The 25,023-nt window shown below is 39.5% G+C and overlaps 2 protein-coding genes across 2 annotated transcripts; both read left to right on the plus strand.

Moving 5' to 3' along the window:
- Nucleotides 1-6,002: 6,002 nt before the first annotated feature.
- On the plus strand, nt 6,003-7,049 carry Taar9 (trace amine associated receptor 9). Its single transcript, XM_028877337.1, has one exon. The coding sequence runs from the start codon at nt 6,003-6,005 to the stop codon at nt 7,047-7,049; it is 1,047 nt and encodes a 348-aa protein (XP_028733170.1).
- A 7,528-nt stretch (nt 7,050-14,577) lies between these two features.
- On the plus strand, nt 14,578-15,767 carry LOC114698599 (trace amine-associated receptor 8c-like). Its single transcript, XM_028877338.1, has 2 exons — nt 14,578-14,593; nt 14,716-15,767. Exon 2 carries the CDS (start codon nt 14,733-14,735, stop codon nt 15,765-15,767), a length of 1,035 nt encoding a protein of 344 aa, XP_028733171.1. The 5' UTR covers nt 14,578-14,593; nt 14,716-14,732.
- The last annotated feature ends 9,256 nt before the right edge of the window (nt 15,768-25,023 follow it).

A 25,023-nucleotide genomic window follows, 5' to 3' on the forward strand; every position in this document is an offset into this window, starting at 1 on the left:
CTTTGCATATTAGGAGCATGCAGGTGGAGGGCAAGCAGCATTTCATGGATCCTGATGGCCTCTTTCTTGTTTATTTCTCACTTTAAGGTAGACTATTTGAGTATTGCACACTCAAATAACACATATACTTACATTCAATACACTTTCCTCCTCTAAACTTACGTATAAAAGTTCCTCATCATATAATCACCCCTTACATAACCCAAAATTTATTATAGGAACAAGCAGTCCTCCTAGATACTGCTTCCAATTCCAAGTCTATGCCTTCTGGATGGCATCTATTCCTCTCCTATTTCTATTAAAGTCCCCTACGAATAGTCAAAAATCTATGGCTAAAATATACAACTAAATAACACTTGTGAATCTAATAGTCTATCATACTACTGAGAAGATGAGCTGCTTCTTCATTCCTATATGTATAGGTACAATCCTACAGCACACCAGTGTGCTATTTCATTTCTTTCAACATAAATCTGCCTTGATGAACATATATGAGATATGTCATAGGTAAGAGGTGGTGGGGTTATCAGAACAAGGCAAGTGGAGAAACTGGATTTAGGTTCACATAAGTATTGTTACCACAGTGACAAATTCTGGCTTTCCTAAGATAGATAACATTCTCTCTAACTTGTTTCCTGGTGTGTGGCTGTTCTGCTTTTCTATTGAAAAGTAAGGAGGAGCCGGGCGGTGGTGGCACATGCCTTTAATCCCAGCACTCAGGAGACAGAGTCAGGCAGATGTCTGTGAGTTATCCAGGACAGGCACCAAAACTACACAGAGAAACCCTGTCTTGACAAAACACACACACACACACACACACACACACACACACACACACACACACACACAAAATGTAAGGAGGGATGTCCACCACGCTACGAACCTTCTTAGCCTCTATTTCTGCTGCTATAACCATTAGTTCATAAAGCTATTGACCAAGCAGCCTTTTGATTGAGGAGTGAGATTAGCAAGCATCTCTAAGTGGATCACCTTCATTCCAACTTGTGAATAGTTTTCTCTTTAGGTGTGCCATTTGATAGCTGTTCACATGGAATATAGTTCTTTCCTTTTGGAGCCCCTGTGAAGAGGTCTTTTCCTCATATCATTTGCATAAATCTCCTTGCTATCATTCCTTTCATATTGATTCTTCCAAGGTTCTGATCATCCAGGTAAATCAATACAGGTCATCCATGTAACTCAATATCTAAAGACATCTCTTGTTCTAAATTAAGTGTGCATTGAAAAGTACCATGGTACCAAAAATTTTGTTTACTGAATTTATCCTAGCCATGATCCATAATGGTTATCTCCAGTATGACTATAATGTAATAGGTTTTGTGTTACAAGAAGTATGTGCATATTTTTATGTGCACAAAAACCAGGCTTGATTTCATTACTTTTTTTAAAAAATCAAGTCATTATGGACATCCAAAAAGGTTGTCAAAGTAAGTGCCAAAGTATGAGGGTGGTGGTTTGAATAGGAATGGCCCCCATAGAATCATGTGTTTGAATACTTGGTCCATAGGGAGTGGCACTATTAGGAGGTGTGGTCTTGTACTAGGTGTGGCTTTGCTAGAGGAAGTGTGTCACTAGGGGATGGGCTTTGTGGTCTCAGAAGCTCAAGCCAGTCACTTCCTGCTGCCTGTGGATCCAGATGTAGAACTCTCAGATACCCCTCTAGCACCATGTCTGCCTGCATGCTGCCATGCTTCCCACTAGGATGATAATGAACTAAATTTCTGAACTGTAAACCAGCCCCAATTAAATGTTTTCCTTTATAAGAGATGCAGTGGTCAAGATATCTCTTTACTATGATACAACCCTAACTAAGACAATGAGAGAGAAGGCAGGCACACGTTGAAGGACCTTGCCTTTAGAATTAAGAGGTATGTTTTCTTTGTCTGTTTTTTTGTTATTTTTCAAGACAGGGTTTCTCTGTGTAACAGCTCTGGCTGTCCTGGAACTCACTCTGTAAACCAGCCTGGACAGAGATACCCCTGCCTCTGCCTCCTGAGTCCTGGGATTAAAGATGCATGCCACCACTGTGCGGCAAGAGGTATTTTTTGATATGCCCCAGACTTCCACAACTCCTAAGACTTTATTTAAATGGCACATTCATGTGCTATAACATGTCTAGCTACCAAAAGTGCCTATTACTTCTTAATAACTATGTTGTTTTTTGCTTATATCCACAATACGATTTTTCCCCAGCATAATACCTTTCAAGATAATATCAAAATTTTTTCTAGAAACTTATAATACATCAAGTTCTCAATTAAATGATTAATTTACATATATCAATATGCTATTAACATCAACCATGGCACATAATATCGAATACCAGGCATTGTTTTCTTCATTGTATTTATTTAAAAACACACTTACATAGTTAGTATGAATCAGAGAGCAAAGTCAGAATTTAGCCTCGGCTCATCTAACCCCATCTAACCATATGGAGTATTAAATGCAAGTTTGCATTGCCCCACATAGGATAATTCTGGAAGAGTGCAAGCTTAGAGTCATTGTAGGCCTTTACTTTTCTGATCCTAGCAAAGAATGGTTTAGAAGACTGGAGGTATTTGCTCCTGAAAAGTTCTCATCTATTTTCTGTTGGGACAAACATTTCTTTAAGAAATTCTAATCCATCTTATTGATGAATAGCATCATTAAACAGCAATGTGGATCTTAGAGGTGTTTCTTGTTGCTCTGGTGTCTTTGCTTCTAGGTAAAGGCAAGGATTAAGATATTGTTGACACTGCTGGCTGCCATTCCAGAGCTCAAGGCTAGAGAACTGGGAAAGGCAATCACTCCTTCTTGCACAATAGCATCATTACTTGCACACAGTGAGGTGGAGGGAGTAGCCAAGGATTGAGAAACAAGAATTCCTTACACAGACATTTAAACTCTGGGGCAGGGTACCACCTGGAGTGAAATGCCTTGAGCTTCCCTGAGAGTAAAGCAAGACATATGTGGACGTTGTTCAAAGAATGGGAATAGAAGCAGGGAATATGTCAGCAGTGTAACTTTATTGGTCACATTGATCTATGAACATGTAGATTTACCATCTGGGGAAGCCCACGACTGACCAGGGACACTGCACAAAAAAGAGTAGTTAATTCTGAGACCCAAAACCAAGGAGAGCTCAAATGTAAACAGACCATCACCTCGCCCCTGAGATGCCCCCCAATTCCAGTTGTTTCTCCCAGTATCTTCTCCATCCCTTCCCCCACTTAGTCCCTCCTTTTCCCAACCCCACCTGCCCCTAGTCCACCCACAAAATCTATTCTATTACCCCTTCCCGAGGAAATCCTCGTGCCACCTCCCCCACACACACACCCTTAATGCCTCCTTGTTACTTAGCCTCTCTGGATTTGTCGATTATAGCATGTTTGTCCTTTACTGCACAGCTAACATCCACTTATAAGTGAGTACATACCATGCTTGTCTTTCTAGGACTGGGTTATCTTACTCGGGATGGTTTTTTAAAGTTCCATCCATTTGCCTGCAAATTTCATGATGCCATTGTTTTTAATAGCTGAGTAATACTCCATCGTGTAAATGTACCACAATTTCTTTATCCATTCTTCAGTTGAGGGACATCTAGGTTGTTTCTAGCTTCTGGCTATTATAAGTAAAAGGGCTATGAACAAAGCTGACCAAGTGTCTTTGTGATAGGATGGGGTATCCTTTGGGTATATGCCTTTGGGTATCCTTTGGGTGTGGTACAGTTGAGTCCAGAGGTAGATATATTTCCAATTTTCTGAGAAACTGCCATATTGATTTCCAAAGTGGCTGTACACGTTTACATTCCCATCGGCAGTGGAAGAGTGTTCCCTTGCTCCACATCCTCAGCCACATGAGCTGCCACTTGTGTTTTTGATCTTATCCATTTTTGCAATGGAAAAACCAAAGAATCTACTAGAGTTACCCTATCAAAGACTCCTACTAACGGGGGACATAGAGACTCAACAGGCCATCTTCTATAACCAGGCAAGGCCTCAAGTGGAGGGATCAGGGCACCAACCCAGGCACAAAACCTTCAAACTACATTGTGTTTTGCCTGTAGAGTGCTTTGGGATCAGAGCCTATCAGAATCCTCAACAAAGAGACCAGAGAGACTTCATCCAGCAACTGATGGGAGCAGATGCAGAGTCCCACAGTGAAACAGGCAGAGCTCAGAGAACCCTGTGGAGGAGGGGGAGGAAGGATCAGAGGAACCAGAGAGGACAGCGATACCAAGAGAACATAGCCCACAAAATCAACCAACTGGGACTTGTGGAGGCTCACAGAGTTCAGGGAGTCTGAAGGGGTCTGACTTAGGTCCTCTGCATATATGTTATGGCTGTGTAGCTTGGTGTTCTTGTGAGATTCCTAACAGTGGGAGCAGGGCTGTTTCTGACTCTTTTGCCTGCTTGTGGGACCCTTTTTCTACTACAGGGTCACCTCGTCCAGTCTTGATAGGATGGTATGTGCTATTGCAGCATATTAGGCCATGTTTGGTTGATGTCCCTGGGATGCCTGCTCTTTTCTGAGGGGAGACAGACTGGTGATGGATCTGAGGGAGAAGGGAGGTGGAGTTAGGAATGGGGGTAGGAGAGAGAGGGGAAACTGTGGTTGTGATGTAATATATGAAAGAAGAATTTTTAAAAGAAAAAAAAACAAAAAAATAGGAATTCAAAGTCAAGAAAATGAATTTGTGAAGCTTGAAATAGCACATACATCATTTAAAACTTGTGAACATGGAAACCCATTACTTAAAAATAGTAAAAGCCAACAATGCACACATCTGTATATAATCCTAAATTTCCAGTAGATGCATGTCATGGAAGAAATGGTCATGAGAGCAGCCTCTTCTCTAGCTTAGAGATTAATATTCAAATGTGAGTCTTCTCTTATTCACAAAGCAGAAACTAAGCAGTTGCTTGTCAGGTACGCTTTGAAAACCCTCTTTAGACGATATGCCCACTCTAAGAACTAATTCAAACACCCACAGAAACTATTTGTGCCTTGGATGGCAGCATGTATATACACTTACAGGACACAGTGAATGCACAAACACACTCCAGCCCACCTCAGCTACTAACACTCCTTTGTGGTGGGTTTAGACCTAAATTTCCTATTTCCTGATTGAAACATGAGGTGCTAGGGGAGTTCGGGCTTATTTTAATAAATTCTTGGTGATTTTAGACAACTCAAACAAGCTATTTGCCTGGGAAATACTTTCGTACTGATTATCCCATTAACTGTTTGGTAATAGGTTTCCAGGTTACTTCCAGATGCTCAAACCATCAAGGTAAAAAAGAAAAAGAAAAAATGAAAACATAAGTCACAGGAGAAGTACATTCTTTAAGTGTGCGTAATGCAACTGTGAGTGAGCTCTCCCAGCCTTCACACTCTATACTATGGGGATTTTGAAATTATGATTCGAAGGATACGTAATTTAGTTTTTCCATTTTGAAAAGGAAAAACAAAAAGCAAAGTGGAGTTGCTGATGGCTGCTGAGGTGGTGACCCTGGGGAGACAGCTAAGCAGTTAATAAAACTCAACCGTTGGTGGCCGAGCTGTTTTCTCAATCCAGGGGGTCACAGATAAGATTTTGAAAAGGTAAGATGACACTCACACACACACACACACAAAATGGCTTTTTAAATGATTAATAAATTCTATATTAATAGTATTATAGTAATAATAATATAAAATAATAAATAATAATATAAAATAAATAGCTGGTAATTTATTTAGTAATACATTTGACTTTTAGAGTGGCTTTCTGGATCATGTTCTAATTTTGGAGTACTTTGGAAAGTCTAAAATCGTTATTGACAGCACATGGAAAGATTGAATATAAAGATTACCTTCATTGTACCTAGAAGGTTTTTGTTGTTGTTGTTGTTGTTTGTTTGTTTATTCTTTACAAAAACCTTTGACGTTGTCACTCTGCTTCTGATCTAGGTTGCTAGAACGGAAGTCTGGGAAGTTTAAAACTATCAAGGCTGAAGGCAATGGCAAGCAGCTTCTCCCCTTCGGAATCTTTAGAGCTCTGCTACGAGAATGTGAACGGATCCTGCATCAAAAGTGCCTACTCCCCGGGTCCCCGAGCCATCCTCTACGTGGTCCTTGGTTTGGGAGCCGTGCTGGCAGTGTTTGGGAACTTGCTGGTCATTATAGCCATCCTCCACTTTAAACAGTTACACACACCTACGAACTTTCTGGTGGCATCCCTGGCCTGTGCTGACTTCTTGGTGGGGGTGACCGTGATGCCCTTCAGCACCGTGCGGTCTGTGGAGAGCTGCTGGTACTTTGGGGAGAGTTACTGCAAGTTCCACACTTGCTTCGACACCTCCTTCTGCTTCGCGTCTCTTTTTCATCTGTGCTGTATATCCATTGACAGGTACATCGCTGTGACAGACCCGCTGAGTTACCCAACCAAGTTCACGGTGTCGGTTTCTGGGATATGCATCGCTCTCTCTTGGTTCTTTTCTGTCACGTACAGCTTTTCTATCTTTTACACGGGAGCCAATGAAGAAGGGATCGAGGAACTGGTGGTTGCTCTGACCTGCGTGGGAGGCTGCCAGGCTCCGCTGAACCGAAATTGGGTTTTACTTTGTTTCCTTTTATTCTTCCTGCCCACTGTTGTCATGGTGTTTCTATACGGTAGGATATTTTTGGTGGCAAAGCACCAGGCTAGGAAGATAGAGAGTACAGCCAATCAAGCGCAGGCCTCCTCAGAGAGCTACAAAGAAAGAGTAGCTAAAAGAGAGAGGAAGGCTGCCAAAACCTTGGGGATCGCCATGGCAGCCTTCCTGGTGTCTTGGCTGCCGTATATTATCGATGCTGTGATTGATGCCTACATGAACTTCATAACACCCCCGTACGTCTATGAGATCTTAGTGTGGTGTGTCTATTACAATTCAGCCATGAACCCCTTGATATATGCCTTTTTTTATCCTTGGTTTCGGAAGGCAATAAAATTTATCGTCAGTGGCAAAGTCTTCAGGGGTGATTCATGCACAACTAATTTATTCTCGGAAGAGGTAGATGTAGGTTAAAAAGGTCATTACAGAGATTTGAAAGTTGGCTTGGGTTGAAGGTCAGAGGTAAAAGAAACACTCCAATCTAGGGAGGCCCCAGAATCATTCACCAAATTGGAGGTCCGACATTCAAGGGTTGCTCTGAAGAATTTTTTTTTTCTTAGTGTGTCTGTGCATTTTAGGACTGAGTGACATGTGATCAGATCTGTTAATTCCTTCCAGTGTTGTATGTTCTTTAATGGTTTTTTTTTGTGTGTGTGTGCCACACAATATGACTTTTAGAGAACATATTTTATTATTGAAGGATTTGTGTATGAATAAACAGATGGTCTGTCTATTTGTTTTGGGGGCAGTTGTTTGTCTAGTTTTGTTTTTGTTTTTGTTACATGATCTCACTATGTAGCCTAGGCTGGCAGGGGATTTGCTATGTAGACCAGGCTGGCCTTGGACTCAAAGAGATCTGCCTGCCTCTTCTCTACTTGTTTAGAATTTGAAGTAAAATGTGAATTTTGTTTTTTTAAACGTTAATTCAAATGAGTGTGTTTTGACCTTGGAGGTCATCCTTTGAGGCAAAGAAAGCACATTTGGTGCTGAAACACATAAAAACAGGGTGAACCAAGGGCTGTTTTAACACAACAAAGTCTCAAGCAGACATTTACTCCAGGATCAGCTTCCACTTTCTAGTCAGTTATACTTTTCTCAATCAACATGAATCAAATTCATTTCGATTAAAATATATGTTGTATGTTTCAAGGTACAGTGAGAACCTGAAAACAACTAATGATAAGGAAATCCCACTTCTCATGTCCTTGAACGATGGCCTTAAATCTTCATTTAGTTAGCTGATTACACAAACAATTTTGAAATAAGCATGTGTCACAGAGTCAAAGGGTTCTAAGCGAACAGTTCCATAAACATTCCACAGGAATACCTGCTGTATTCCTTATAGATGAACTAGTTTGGAAGCACTTCACAGAAAAGCTAAGCTGATAGATTTTTAAGTTGAGCTGAGAGTGTTTAGCAGAAAGACGATGGCAAGAACATGAACTGTCCCCAGCAGGGCACCTGGTTGTGGTTCAGAAAGCAACCACAGCCATGGTTCTGCTGACCACCTTTCAAGGGATCACTGTTAAGCTCCTAACTTCTTCAGAAGCAACTCAAAGCTTGTGTCCCTTGGATGCTGCATCAAGATGTCTTTAGACCAATGCCTGTTCTTTCTTTCCACTGCAAATGTAAGCTATGTACTTACATTTGTAAGTAATAAAGAAAACCACCTGACACAATTGAAAAGTACATCCTTTACTGTTTGGTTTTAGCTCTTTTTTTATTATTATTACTTCATAGAGCATATTCTTAGAGGAACAGACTACAAAAGTAATAAATCCTAATGAGTGATGCTTTCAAATTTATCCCGACATCTCTAAGTGGGGAATGTACTCCCAATCATCTGTCTTGCTTATTTCTGCACTCTATGTCCTTCCATAAAGGAAGCCTTCTGGTAAAACAATCTGTGTCTGTTTCCTCAAGACCAACCAGCCTGTTAGCATGACTCCATCCTCTTGCCAATGACACACTGACGGTTAGAAATCAACCACAAACCTCTTAGCCAGCTGCAGATCAAGACCCTGCAGAACCATGGCTGTGTTCAGAGCCAGACCCATGGAATAGGGAAGTAAGCTCACTCTCTGATACTCACTATATCTGGGACATGTGCCTCAACTTGGTCTTTCAACCTTGGTGAGCTATAGGGCCTGAATTACTGGCTTTATCCAGTAAAAAGAGATTCCAGACTATTACAAAGGATAATTTGTCCACTTAAACCACGGTGTAGCTATGAAAATAATACGCCTCTCACATATAAAGATTATTATGAAAATACAAGTTTAATTGTATTGATCAAATGTAAATCTGTTTTAAAGTGTTACTTGAATTCACATGTGTTTTCTCAGGTTGACACTGAAAATGACAACTAAATTGTGTAAAGCTCTGTGTATTTTTAAAAAATCATATTTAAAAGAAGTGCTCAGACATAGTATAGAAAATATCAGCAAAAGGACAATTTCCCTCCGTGCTGATCAAAATTACAGTAACTTTTTTCCAATCATTTAGTGGTAATGCCATCAATAGTTCATCAGTAACAAAATATAGACACAGCAGTAGTGGACTGGGGGTGTGGAACAGTAACAGAGTGCTTGCCTAGCATGTGTGTGGCCATGGATTTCCTTCCCAGCACAGCCAAGAATGAATGCAGGAAGGAAGGAATGACAGCTTACCATCATCCACCTAGACCTCTAAGAACTACCAATGTGACTGAACATTGCTATAATGGAGTTTTACACTTGTTCAGGAAGCCATAATAAAAGCTTAACTGGCTGGGTTTCATGACCTCTTTATTTTTTACAGGCTGTTGATATGCCATATTTGTTTTTATTTCCCTCTAATGCCCTTGACTCAGTTTTACTCCTACACATTGAAGGTCAACCTTAAAGAATTACATTTCTCACAACATTTGTATTTAAAAAAAAAAATCAAGAACAGAACAATACTAGAAATACTAATTTCAACATTATTTTTTAAATAAGCATTAAAGACAACATACATGCCCCTAGATACTCTGAAAATTTAGTCCATTAATAATACTTTATCTTTAGAATTTGTTTAAATTAAAAAGTAAATGTATTTTTGAGGTTAATATACCACAATGCTAACATGATATCAATAAATGTATCTATCATCTCTCTTATTATTGTTAAAAGAATGCCTAATGTCTGCTTATTTAATAAAGTCTCCAATGAAGTATAACAAAAGATAATACTTGTTTCGTACATTAACCTTCTAGATCTGATCCTAGTCTAGAACTGTTGCATTGTTCCTTCTTCCCAAGTTTTCCTGTTTCTTCTGCCTCTGATTACCATATAAATATATATATATATATAATTGTATGTCTGTGTGTCTGTGTGTGTATGTGTCTGCCTACTGTATTAATGTATCCTCTGTGTGTAGGTGCCTGTGGAGGTCAAAAAAAGTCTTTGGGTCCTCTGGAGGTTGTGAACTGCCTGATGTGTGTGTTAGGAATGCAAATCAGGTTCTCTGGCAGAGCAACAGGGACTCTTCCTGCTGAGCCACATCTCCAGATGTCTTTTGCTGTGCTGTAAAGACTACTTGTAATACTTAGGCAATAGGGTGAAGACACTTTCCACTTTGGGTAGATACATTTCTGTCCTTTACAAATCAAAACATTGGATGTCTACAGAAAATACTAAATTGCTGCACCCTTTGCTTGCTAGTAAAATCTTGTCTATACTATTTGAATGTTTTGAATATTGCTTTGCAATTTTTAAACCTCTAGAAATATTTTAAAACAAAGGAGTTATCAGTTTTTAAATTTTCACCTGCCTACTGATGAAATTTAAAAATTTATGAAAATTAAAAATTTATGTCACTTTTCATCTTTCTTTGGTTTTGTAAAATGTCTGATGATTAGTAGTTGAGGAAAGCCCAGCATTAGTTTCTCTCTACTTACACGAACTAAGAACATACAAGCCAATATCTTAGGAAACTGCACATGGCAGGTTTGTTTCTGACAGCATTTACTTTCTTTTGTCTGAAAAGGCTGTGCACAAGGCAAAGGCCCAGAGAGAGCTCTTCAGGCCAGGCTGCCTGTGTTTGAAATGCTCGATTTGTCCACATCATTCACTGGCTTCACTTGGGTTAGAGTTCTTGCCATTTGTGTGGAAGAGTTATCACCTGTAAAATGCGCAAAAAAAAAAAAAAAAAAAAAAAAGTGTTCTCCATGAAGTACTGACTGCAAAGCAAAATGGACATACAGATTCTGAAACCAAAGAGGTCATAAACCACCACACCATAATCTGTGTTTCATATCTTATAAATGTTCTCTCTAAGAAAAAAATCATTAAGATGTTTTATTCAAGAGACTTTTAATGCATGCCCAATAAAATAAGTCGAAAAACAAGTCTTGCATAAAGAATTATTGAATTCAAACGTCTATAGAGAGATCAGGAATCCAAATGTACAGAATAAAGACAATGTAATTACAAAATAACATGATACTTATATGAATAGCTTGCAGTCCATTCCTATTATGTGGGTTTTCAGAATTAGTATTTTGCTTTTTTATTGTTAATATTGCTTTAAAAGCATTAATTAAGAAACATATTTTGGAGAGATTTTACATACTAAATCCTGAAGCTATAGTATATTTTACGCACTAAATTCTAAAGTTACAGCCATATCTGTTTTCAAAGTCAATGCTCCCATTGTGAAGAGGTCAGGGGTAGATAGATAGATAGAATTAAAAAGAACACTCTAACATTTCCAGAAGTACAAGACAGGGACTATCATCTCAGGAATTGCATAGGAACTGATTTAGATATTTTATTCCATACATATATATACATATATATATATATATATATATATATATATATATATATATATATGATACTAATGCCAGAGGGCAACATTGCATCATTTTGTAAGACAGTACTAAGTAAGCACTGAGCACCATATTTAAAAAAAATCGTAAATGTGTAGGCTCTCTGGAGGGACTCATGATGGAGTAAATTTGTAAAAACAGCAAAACCCACTTGAAACCCCCTGAGCTGACTCATTTCTCCTCCTGTTTTTGTTCTTTCTCTTAAGGGACCCCCACATTCCAGGCTGCTGTGAACATATTTGTGTCCTTTCCTCTCATCAATATGAACTTCTAAACAATAATTATTTGCTAAGAATTGTTCATATAAAATATATATTTTTTAAAACCCACAATTTCCAGAGGGATTTCCTTCTGAGATGGTAGTGAATGCAAGAGCAAGAGAAATTTTAGAAAACATTCAGAGTTAGTTTAGACAGTAAATAAAATCCTGAGTGAAGTTCTAGCAAGGGAAGGTTTCACTAGGTAAAGGGACAAGTCCTGGTGTTGACATCAATTGATCAAAACCAATACTTTATCTAATACGAAGAATGGCCTTCTCTGGGTTCACCTAAGACCATGCTGAGCAAGTTTAAAACAAAACTGTTCATTTTGGTGCACACCAACAGAACGAAGAAGCTCTTGACAAACCCACCTTGAGCTTTTACTCAAGTTCTCTGAAGTAGGAGGTAGAGGTGGAACAGTGGAGGTTAGTAACAGGAACTCTGACCTCATGAAGCTCCTATGGGCCCATCAGCCTGCCTATGCCTGACCTCAGATGGTTCATCTCCACAGAATGATCCACTAAGACATAGCTTACAGTGGACAGTGTCAGACACCATGAGATCACTTGATGTCACGGGTCAAAGGCTCTATCACCATTTCAGTTCAATAGATACAAAGAACTGTCTTTCAAAATGGTGTTGTAGCCCACCACTACCTTTAGCATGGTGTAGTTTGAGTTTTTCCGCCTTGCCCACAGTCAGGACAAATCCCTGTCACCCGCCAGTCCCACAGCCGCTCAGACCCAATCAAGTAAACACAGAGACTTATATTGCTTACAAACTGTATGGCCGTGGCAGGCTTCTTGCTAACTTTTCTTATATCTTTAAGTAACCCATTCTTGCTAACTTTTCTTATATCTTTAAGTCACCCATTCTTGCTAACTTTTCTTATATCTCCAAGTAACCCATTTCCAGAAATCTATATCTTGCCACGTGGCTCGTGGCCCACCAGCGTCTTCACATGCTGCTGGTCATGGCGGCGGCTGCAGCGTCTCTGGTCATGGCGGCGGCTGCAGTGTCTCTGGTCATGGCGGCAGCTGCAGCCAGTCCTTCTGCCTTCCTGTCCTTTTATTTCTCCTCTCTGTTAGTCCCGCCTATTCTTCCTGCCTAGCCACAGCCGATCAGGTTTTATTTATTAACCAATCAGAACAACTTGACATACAGACCATCCCCCAGCACAGCCAAGTGCAGACCATCTCAAACACCTGCACTCAGGCCCATGGTCCTAATCATCCTCTATACGGACCTGCTGGGTAACGCCACAAGGAACCCAAGAAGGGCTCCCACAGGACATACATTAACATCCCACAGCAGCATGGCCTTGCTTTGAGCTACCAAGGGCTCCCTGTTTATCCCAGTGCACATCATCTGCACAACTTCTCTACAATTGATACCTCCAACCAGCACCACAAGGTCACCAACTACTCTGATGTTTTACCACAGTCCCATCCAAACACAGGACATTCTCCTGCTCTCAGCTCCAGATAGAACTGGCCAGAATGATATTCCTAAGTGTGAGACATGTCACTTGAGATCATGAAGAGATGTACCAGTCACTATGCTTCTCTTGATGTATACAGATACAAGATGCAGCCATTTGACTTTTCCTTTAAGTGGAATATCTTTGGCTAATGAAGTATAAAAGCCTGAATCCTTATAGGGACTGTCTATAAATTTACAGGAAACCTTTACCTGACTAAGGCTTTCAGCATTCAAGGTACCATTTGCTCATTCCTCCCACGTATCATCAATAAAATGGATACACATGATCTTCAGTAAGATACCCATTTCCTATTTCCGTCTTTATTGGTTCTGTTTTAGAATTACATTTTATCATGTGCTTTGAGTTTTTGTATGATTTATTATTTGAAATGAAAAAATTATTCAGTTATTGTTTTAACTTTATTCCCATGCCACTAAAAGCATGCATTTGGTGCCTGGTGGTTTTAATTGTCTCCATCCAGTTGTGAAAGTCCCCACATGACAGTCCTACTCTAAAAGATGCTGTGAATTCCCACTCAGAATAATGTGGAAATGTCATTGATCAAGGAGTTAGAGACTATGTGTTTCAGCCCAGGTGAATGGTAGAGCATGTGTAAGAAAGCATGACCAATGAGACTTTGGTGAATGAGCAACTGAATTATCTATTCATGCCACACAATTTATGTGTGTTGCTATAAATTAATTCCAAAACATTTCTAGTATCTTTGCCATGAATAGTAGACTATATTTGTCTTTCAAAGGGTTGAATCTACTGTTCTAGAGGCAGGGTGAAGGGAAGTCTTTGAAACACCTGAACTGATAATTGCTTCATCAGATAAGAACTATGTCTCAGCCTAAGAATATTAAATGGATAATATCATTGCCAAATACTGAACTATGCCATTTCAGGGCAGTCAGATAAATGCTTGGTTGTGACTATCAGCAGTATTCTCACAAATTAACAGTGTTCAGAGAAACGTAACTTGTAGAACTTACTAATTATAATTAACAACAGTGAGTGTATTTTCAAGATTTACACCTTGCACTGTAGGGATTCCTCATGTGAATGAAGTTCACCAAAGATGAAGTGGATTGGCTGGCTTCTCCAAACATCTTAGGGCTTGGAATACTATTAAAGGTGACTTTTTGAATATGAAATTATATTACAAGCCATCTTCTTTTGCAAGAAAGAAATCTATACTCAATTACACAGGTAATTGTTTTCTGGACAGGTGAAAATTAGTGTTGTTTGTCTGGGTTTATCAGTGGAGTTTAACATAGTTATAGGAAAAATTCTGTGGCTGAAGATGGGGAAATTGATTTTCTGAGTTTTTAAATTTCCTCATTTCTCTATAATGAAAATAGTAAAAGGGGTTATGATCCTGGGCAATATTTAAAATCAGTTCTTCAGATATGGCATTCCATTTCTTTAATTTTTAGATCTCAAAATTACTGTTGTCTTCTACCAGGACAGAAATCCCTCAAGCACTGTAAAGCAGACTCATGACCAGCAACTTTTCCGAACCAGCCCTACAGCTCTGTTATGAGAACATGAATGGATCCTGTATTAAAACTCCCTACTCGCCAGGGGTCAGGGTCATCCTGTACATGGTCTTTGGCTTTGGGGCTGTGATGGCAGTGTGTGGGAACCCCCTGGTGGTGATTTCAGTTCTCCATTTCAAGCAGCTGCACTCTCCAGCCAATTTCCTCATCGCCTCTCTGGCCAGTGCTGACTTTTTGGTGGGTATCTCTGTGATGCCCTTCAGCATGGTCAGGTCCATAGAGAGCTGCTGGTACTTTGGAGACAAATTTTGTAGTCTTCACAGCTGCTGTGATGTGGCATTTTGTTACTCTTCTGTCCTCCACCTGTGCTTCATCTCCATCGACAGGTGCATCACTGTCAATGACCCTCTGGTCTATCCCACCAAGTTCACAGTGTCTGTGTCAGGAATTTGCATCAGCATCTCCTGGACTCTGCCCTTGGTGTACAGCAGTGCCGTGTTCTACACAGGCATCAGTGCCAAGGGGATGGAAAGCTTAGTGGGTGCTCTCAACTGTGTAGGGGGCTGCCAAGTTGTTGTCAATCAAGACTGGGTTCTGATGAGTTTTCTTTTATTCTTCACACCTACCCTTGTTATAATCATTCTCTACAGTAAAATTTTTTTGGTAGCTAAACAACAAGCTGTAAAAATTGAAACTACCATAGGTAGCAACAAAGCAGAGTCATCCTCAGAGAATTACAAACCCAGAGTGGCCAAGAGAAAGAGGAAGGCTGCAAAAACCTTGGGGATCACTGTGGTGGCATTTGTGATCTCATGGTTGCCATACACAATGGATACACTGATTGATTCTTATATGGGTTTCATCACTCCTGCCTACATCTATGAAATTTGTTGCTGGGGTGCCTATTATAACTCAGCCCTGAATCCTTTTATATATGCTTTGTTTTATCCTTGGTTTAGGAAAGCCATAAGGCTTATTTTAAGTGGGGAGATTTTAAAGGGACATTCATCAACCACAACTTTGTTTTCAGAATAAGCTTTAATGCTAAATTCAAAAAGTATCTCAAGGGACAAAGTTATGAAGCAGTGATGGATCTAAATGTCAGAAATGGCTCTTTGACAATTAGGGAAATATAACATTTTTAAAACTTAGGAGAAAAAGCCATGGTAAAGATAAACCATTAAACTGTCATACAGGTAGCTATTATACTATGTGACAAACCAATACATGGCCTCTATATGTCACCAGTGTCAATGTTTTTGAACATATGTCTCTCAGTGCATTGAGTTTTTTATCTCATTTTGGGTGTGAAATCCTCTTATCAAGTGATCTTTCTTCCTTTGCCTTTTGCAACACTACATTAGGTTCCTATTGTTGTTAGGACAAAAATACCATAAACCCGCTGGCTTAATCACAGCTGAGAGCCCGCAAGTCTGCGATCAAGCCATGCCAGAACTGATTTCTTTTGAAAGAGTCTATCTTCAGGCTTCAGAAGCCACTTACTCTTTGTCAGTGCCCTTATGTCCTTTTACAGGGTCATCAGACACATTAGATTAAGGTGTATCTTAAATTATCCATTTTAACTCAATTGCCTCTTAAAGATGGAGTACTCAATGGTAGGACTTCATCTGGCAAAGCTTTAGGATTTCATCTTACAAATGAATCTGGGGTGACATGAAGCAGCCATAACAGACACAGCCACCCATGCTAACACAGTACAGGAGTAATTTTCTCACTACTTTTCTGTGACTGTTCTTCCATCTCCTCCCATCATTGTTCACCTCTCAGGATATGAAGCCGTGTGGAATCCTCCTGTGTCCAACAGAGGGCAGAATCTTGGAGCATCCCCAATGTGGTAGGACAGGTATTTTAGTTTTAAAGACATACACTGCCCAGAAAGTGGGAAAATCTTCTACCAAAAGGAAGAGCCAAGGAAGACAATATGATATGGAAGATGGGCAAAATGGGGGTACTTCAGAGAAGGAAAAGTATTAGCAAGAGACAAGGCATGAATTAGACTAAAGTATAGTGGGTTGTATGCCCATAGCCAGATAATGAAATAACAAAGCTGCCATAATGAAACCCGTCGCTTTGTATGTCAACTTAAATTTTCTTATTGAAACATTGTATCTATAAATATGTGCACTTGCTACTTGTCAATTAAAAATATTTTTCAAAATAATATAAAGCTTTAAGAAAAGCAGGACTAGTGACTATAATCAACTTGAAGACTGTGGATGAAGTATCAATTATCACTGGAAAATGCCATTTAAATAACATATTTGACTTGAATTCATGTAAAACTCACTCCTGCATCTTTGTTCAATAGTTTTCTCACAGAGAATGCATAGAGCATTTCTTTCTCACCCTTGCAAGGTAAAATCTAAGAAGATATCACAAATTTTGTCAGTACTGATGTCTATATTTAAGTTTTTCATATATAATTCACATATCTTTATTTTTACATATTGTTACTAATACCTCACTGTACATTAACCTAGTTACTATATACTAAAATGTAAACTATGTACAGTAAGATATTAGTAACAACATGTGAAAATAAAAGTTATAATACTCCGATAAAAGTTGTGTGAATGTAGTCTCAAAATATCCTCCAATGATACTACATCAGCCACTCTTTTTCATCTCTAATGTGAGATGATGTGATGTCTAGTTGATGACATGTAGTGAAATGAGTGACTAAGCACTTATGAGTCATTAGGGACGTAACTTGGGTAGTTTGAAGTATGACACAAATCGTGCTTCTTTTTTTTTCTTAAAAATTTCATAAAATGAAACCGTGTTCTTGCTGCAGATCTTGACAGCCTCAGCACATGACTTTTTTAAAATTCCATAACAAAACATAGGATTGCTACATTTACGCTTAGTGGAAGCAATGTCTGGCTGCTCTTTGGCAAACCTGAATTGACAGTTTTGTTACCTTTGTGCACTGAGGTTATTAACTAACGTGAGAGACACTGATCTCAAGCACTGTTCTCCCACAATGGTGAACACAGACCAAGACAGTTGCTGAACGGCCCCTGGGCCGGTCAGCTTTCAATGTCTAGATACTGGAGAAAGGATGATTATATTACTCAGAATCATGTTCAATTTAAAATTGGACTTTTAATATCCACTCACTGTGGAGCTCAGACTGGCCTTATTCTGAGGTGATCATTTACTCCCAAATCCTGGGTACTGGAGGTGTTGGAGAGATGGTTTATTGAGGTAAATGGTTGCTATATAAGTGTAAGTACCCTGGTTCAGACCCCCAACAGCCATGTAAAAAGCAGGGCACATGAATGCAAACATGGAATCTCAGTGCTAGGAGGCAGAGATGGGAGAGTCTCAAGGACTTGTTGATTGATTAGACACTCTAGGAAGTCACTGAGCTCCAGTTTCAGTGAGAGATCTTGCCTTAAACAATAAATTGATGGATAGTAGAAAAAGCCATCCAGTGTTGACCTTTGTCCTCTACACATGCACTCAAACTGTGTGGATCCACACACATAAGTGCACACATATTTGTATGTAGCATATAAACACAAATGATGATGATGGTAATAATGAAAGAAAAATTAAAGGCATGTGCCACCATGTCTGGGAAAATAGGATTATTTTATTTCTGGAATTTCCCATGTGGCATTCTTTGACCAAAGTTAATATTGAATAGCTGGACTAAAGAAAGCAAAACGTGAGGGAGTTTGTATCGGAAGGAACATTAGTCTTTACGTTCCCATCCCCAACTCTTTCCTTCATTGAATGATGAGATATCTTCTCGTCATATTCAACACATACTTAGAGGAAGAACTACAGAAGCATCCTCTTTAGGACTAAGATGACAGCAGGGTCCAATATTATCCAATATTATCACATTGTTTAAATATTGCTTTGGAAATGTTAGTTGATATTAATAAACCAGAGGGGAAACAGATAAGGGAATTAATTAGGGAATTAAACTATCATTATTTTGAGAAGTGATGGCTGAAAATCAATTTGTTTAAATTTACTTCTTACCATTGAGGTCTATTTCTACACCCTAATCAATCTTTTCATGACACTGAAGCAGACAGATCCCTCTCACACATAGAATTATTTGGTTTCCCTGAGATATGAAAGTGCTTAGCCACTTTAGGTTATGTTACAGGTAACACTTAATGTAATTTCCTTTATACATTTGCTAAAAGTTCCACCCCAAGACATCTTGTTCCAGTGATGGTGGAACACGTTATGCACACCACTATTTCAAATGAGAACATTTAGAAAATCTGTGGAAAGCATTAAAAAAAACCCTTAATATCAGAATGCACTTTATACATGAATGAAATTGTCAAAGAACAAACTCAGTAAACCAATAAACAAAATACATCAGAGGAGGTACAAAGGCAGTAAGAATTAGTCAAGGTTCACCAGGGGAAAAAGAAGAAATGAACTTAAAATTTAGAATGATGTTTTCTTTTCTCCAGGCATTATCCAATTCCAGAAGAAATACTTGAGAGAAGAAAGAGTGCAGCCCATTTCTGCCAGGCTCATCGAGCAGTGAGAACAGATTAGTTTTTTTATGTCCCAAATAGAAAGAGGAGCCCACATCATGCCCACAGCCACAACAGTTTCTAGTAAAACCTTGGAGCACACATATTTCCAGAACACGAGGGCTGACCTTTCTCTCAAATTGTCTCAGCGTCTATAGCAGAGAGAAGGCTGGGAAGAGACTGTTGGGTCTCATAGTGACATGCCAGGAGCAAGCGCATCTGCTGGAAAAAGATCACATCCACGTCCCTCAAAATATACAAAAATTTCACAGGGAAAGGTTCAACTTCAACAAAAATAACCAGGAACAAAATGATATGAGACAATATTATGGAAATCAACAGATAGAATGAATAATTTAAAATGTATGGAAATTCATGTTATTCCTTTACAATAACTAAGTTGAATCCCATTGATAGTTTTAATACAACTATGCTGAGAATATTGAATGAAATAACCATCAATTTTGGAAATTTCAGAAGAGAAGTATAAGCTGTTTTTATTTTATTTTGATTGAAAATAGATTTTTTTATACAATATATTCTGATTGCAGTTTCCCCTCCCTCTACTCCACCCAGTTCCTCCCCACCTCCCCTCCCATCCAGATCCACCCCCTTTCTGTCTCTCACTAGAAAGCAAATTGACATCTAAGAGATAATACTAAAATAAAATAAGAAAATTATAAGACAAAACAAAGAACCAAATCACAATAGGACAAAACAAACGAAAGAAAAAGAGCCCAAGAAAAGGCATGAGAAACAGATATAGATGTAGTGACCCACTTGTTCTTACACTCAGGAATCCCATAAAAACATAAATCTGGAAGCCATAACATATATGTAGGGAAAAAAAGAAAGAAAAGAAAAAAGCCCTGACATGACAGTATTAGATAAGGACTCTCCAAAGTTGTCTTTGAGATTGTTTTCTGTGGCCATCTACTGCTGGGAATGCAGCCTACCCTTAAGAGTAGTTTGTTTCCCAAGTGAGATGCCCTTAGAGAAAACTAAATTTTTGTTTGCAAGTGATTATGAACCTGAGATAGCTTCTGGGTCAGGGATGGGGGTACGTGTCCTATTCTTCTTTCAGCTCTAGGACCCTATCTGGTATGCAGACCTTTTGCATGCTGCCTCAGACTCTGGGAGGAGTTCATATGTGTGGTGTTGTATTTAGAAGGCCTTATTTCCTTAGTGCCCTCCATCTCCTCTAGCTCTTACACTCTTTCGTTCTCTTCTTCCTTAGGGTTTCCTGAACCCTGTGGGAAGAGATTTGATGGAGACAGCCTATTTAGGACTGAGTGTTCTGTGGTCTCTTACTCTCTACTCTCTGTATATTATCTGACTGTGGGTCTCTGTATTGGTTCCCATTTGCTGCAGGAGGAAGCTTCTCTGATGATGCCTGAGCAAGACACTGGTCTATGAGTATAACAGAATGTCATTAGGAGTCATTTTATTGCTGTGTTCCTTTAGTAGAACAAGAGAAATTGGGTTTTGCCTAGGTCCCTGGGCTATCTAGTCTCAGGTCCTTACTTACCCAAGTAGTGTTAGGTACAGGTTCTATCTGTGGAGCGGGCCTTAAGTTAAATCAGATATTGGTTGGTTACTCCCACAAGCTTGTTAACACATTGCACTAGCCTGTGTTTCACGTAGGTCACCATTGTAGATTGCAGGGTTTGTAGCTGGATTGATGTTTACTTTCCTCCTTTGGTACCCTGCAGAGTCGTTTCCAGTATCAAGAACACTAGTTTATAAGGGTGGAGGCTCTAGTTAGGCATCAGCTTGACTTCCTCATGTTCAGTGAATTGTGTAGGTGTTGTCTTCAGCAATAGGGCCATGCTATCAGTTTGTGGAGAACAACCTACAGCCCTGGCAACAACTTGAGTTGTTTAGGGGTTCCTCTAAGACCCCTTTGGCCAACAACTCAATTAGATGTAGCCGATTCCCAGTACTGGGAACTCCATTTGTTTAGAAGAAATTTCCAGTTGGAGCTTTGTCTCCCCATTGTTTAACAATTTCATTTAGATCACCTTCATAGATGCACATATTTTAAGAAGCTTCTACTATATTATGCTTCCATATGACCCCTCAAATGGTCCTTAATTTTAGCTTCTCTCCCAATAGTTCTTATCATCCCTCTCTTCCCTTCCATTCCTTGCTTGATGCTCCCATTCCAGCCCCCCCTCCCCATCTATAACTACCTATTCTACTTCCCTTTCCCCTAGTCTTATGGACCATTATGTCTCTTCTGTATAAACAGATGGATTGTCCATTCCTGATTGACTCCCTTGGTTTTTCAGTTGTTAGCTCTTTTGTGTCCTTATATGTTCTAGATACTAAATACTCACCAGATGAATAGCAGCAAAAATTAGTCTCCCATTGTGTACAGTGTTTTCTCATTCATGTATTTTGCTGTGCATTCATTTTAATTTGATGTGAGCCCATTCATCAGATCATCCTGCCCTCCCCTTCTTTGCCCTTTTCTCTCATTTCCTAAGAGTCTTTTCGTTTACTCCAATCTATTTTTGACTTACTGCCTCAGCTTCCACACTGCTGCTTAAAGGGTGTCACAATATCCACGTAGAATTTCTATACAACATTTATAAGTGAGAAAGTCCTTTTAGTTTTCTTTCTCACATTGTCTCTGTTGAATTCTCCCATTGAGGCTATTTAACCCAGCACATTAAGATTTAAGCACAAGTTATCAAGCACAGATTCTTCTCATTGTTTACATCTTGCAAGTCAGAGACTCCACTTTTAGGTGGTTTTGAATGTGCAGTGCCTAGACTTTCTGGGAGATTTGCACCAACTGCTAAGACAGCTTCGTTGGTATAAGCTGTACTGTGGCCCATACAGCTGGACTTTGTGAACCTGACTGGGGGCAAGAGGAGATTAAGAAAGACAGACAGAAGGAACACAGTCAAGGCTGGGATTGGGTGGACCATACACTCTCCGATGGAGATGCAACAGTGGCCTGGAAACTCAGCGTGTTTATTATACACTGTAAGACCCAGTAGGCAGGTTAGCCAGTCTCTGAAGGTGGGGTCTCTGTGGGGAGCAGTCTCTAGCTGGAGTCATCTAGGATGAAGGAGCTGTGTTTGCTACAGCTATGGTGGGCACTTTCTACACATTTTCAACATCCATTCTTATCAAGAGATGGATTTCCTATTTCCATGGGACTAATGCATTGGCCTCTGTGTCATGGCAAACTGGGCTGGGAGGAGAGAAGGAAGGGGAAACTATGGTCAGGATGTAAAATAAATTACAAAAAAAAATTGTAAGAGCCAGAGGAGATGTAGGACACTAAGGAAATAAGTTCTTCTAAACACAACATCACATATATGAACTCCCCGAGTCTGAGGTAGTATGCAAAGGGTCTATACAGGTCTGTACCAGATAGGGTCCTAGAGCTGAAAGAAGAATAAGACACATACCTCCATCCCTGACCCAGAAGCTATCTCCAATTTATAACCACTAATAAAAATTTAGTTTTCTCTCAGGGAGTCTCACCGGGGAAGCAAACTACTCTTAAGGAAACGCTACATGCCCCAGTATTAGATAGTCAACAGAAAACAAACTCAAAGACATCTTTGGAGGTTCCTTGTCTCATAATGTCCTGTCAGAGCTCCCCTCTTTATTTATTTTTTTAATTTTAAAAATTTTATCTTATTCTTTTAAATTTTTATTTTATTTGTATTTTTTCTTCTTTTCATTTTTTATTATGCAGGTCCTTTGCATATGTATATATAATGGCTTCCAGTTTGTTGTTTTTATATGATTCCTGAAAACAAGAAACTCTGTTCTTTGTACCTTTTCTTAGGTTATTTTCCTTCTTTTTATTTGTTTTGTTCAGTTCCGATGTGTTAGTTTTTGTTATATTATCATACTATATCACATTTTATTTTATTATTATTCCATAGAAGCCTGTTTGTATTTTAATGAGTGACTGAAAGGGAGCAGATCCAGATAGGAAGATGGGGAGAAACTGGGAGGAGTAGGGAGTTGGGAAACCATGATCAGGATATATTATATGAAAAAAAATCTTTTTTTTTTTTTTACTAAATTTTTTAAAATTTATTTTACATATCAATCACGGTTTCCCCTCTCTCTATTTTTCCTGTTCCCTCCCCCCACCTTCCATCTACCCACCCATCCACTCCTCATCCTTTCCATTCAGAAAGGGAAGGCCCCATTGCAGTAAACAAAGCATAACATATCAACTCGAGGCAGGACCAAGCTAGTCCCCCTGGATCAAGGTTGGGCAAGGCAATCAAGTATGGTGATTGGGTTCCCAAAAGCCAGCTAAGTGCCAAGGACAAGTCCTGGTCCCACTGCTAGGGACCCCACAAACAGACCAAGCTACACAACTGTCACACACATGCAGAGGGCCTAGGTCGGTCCCATGCAGGCTCCCTAACTATTGGTACAGAATCCATGAGCTCCCAAGAACTCAGATCAGCTATCTGTGAGTTCTCTGTCATGACCCCCATGCCCACCCCAGCTCATACAATATCTCCTCCCTTTCCTCAGCAAGACTCTTGGAGCTCAGCCAAGTGTTTGGCTGTGGATCTCTGCATCTACTTCCATCAGTTCCTGGATAGAATATCTCTAGTGACAATTAGAATAGTCACCAATCTGATTTCAGGAGAAGGCTAGTTCAGGCACTCTCTCCACCACTGCAAGGAGTCTCAGCTGGCGTCATCCTTGTGGACTACTGGAAGTTTCCCTGACTTCAGGTTTCTCCCTAACCCCCAAATGGCCCCTCATCAAGATATCTCTTTTATTATTCTCCACATCCACCCTACCCCCAATGCACCCAACCCAATCCCTCATGTTCCCATACCTCCATCCCCAGTATCTCCCCTCCTCACTCCCAGTTTACCTAGAAGATCTCTTCTATTTCTCCTTCCCAGGGAAATCCAAGTGACTCTCTTTAGGCTCTCCTTATTTCCTAGCTTTTCTGGGGCTATGGATTGTAGCCTGGTTATTCTTTACTTTACAGCTAATATCCACTTATGAGTGAGTACATACCATGTTTGTCTTTCTGGGTCTGGGTTACCTTACTCAGGATGATTTAAAAAAAAATCTATCTTCAATAAAAGGAAAAAAATATAATTCAAAGAAAAACAAAAATGACATTTTACTAAAAGAATGAATAAAAACATGTCTTAGTTAATTGGTATAATAGCAGAAATTGTGCCTATATAACTGCAGTGGCATAAGCAGTTACTCATCTCCACCAATGGCCCTGCAACCCTGCTAGGAGAATGTGACTGGGTCCTGTGTGTAAACTCCCTGCTCCTTCAGGTCCTGAGTTAAAAGGCAAAGAAATGAAAAAAGTTGGAGAAGGCATTTAAAGTCATTAAATGCCACTAGTAATTGAATTTCCTAATGAGCCTAATTTATAAGTTACACTTCATCTATATCTCTAGATAGAGAGACAGACTGACAGACAGATAAATAGATGGGGAAACTGTATAAATAGGATATAGTGTCATCTATCATTTCAGTCATCCATTGGGTATCTTTGTCTTGAGAACAAACATGTGTGACACACACCATTTTAGGGTGACAAAAACTATATAGATATCATGCAGAAGTGAATTATGCAATGCTTAAGGTGACTGCACTTGTTCATTGTGACAAGCCTATGTGGCAGATGTTCTCCTTACCAGTTTTCTGGAAATCTCTGTACTAATTATATGACCCCCAGGGCCAAATTCCTGGTTCCATAATATTATAGGTGCTCCTAGATTCTTCCTCAACAC

The sequence above is a fragment of the Peromyscus leucopus genome, chromosome 8a (assembly GCF_004664715.2).
Source record: "Peromyscus leucopus breed LL Stock chromosome 8a, UCI_PerLeu_2.1, whole genome shotgun sequence".
Classification (NCBI taxonomy): Eukaryota; Metazoa; Chordata; class Mammalia; order Rodentia; family Cricetidae; genus Peromyscus; species Peromyscus leucopus.

Excerpts from the sequence above, each read along its gene's own strand:
- Taar9 (XM_028877337.1), top strand. The coding sequence starts at position 6,003 with ATGGCAAGCAGCTTCTCCCCTTCGGAATCTTTAGAGCTCTGCTACGAG.
- LOC114698599 (XM_028877338.1), top strand. The coding sequence starts at position 14,733 with ATGACCAGCAACTTTTCCGAACCAGCCCTACAGCTCTGTTATGAGAAC.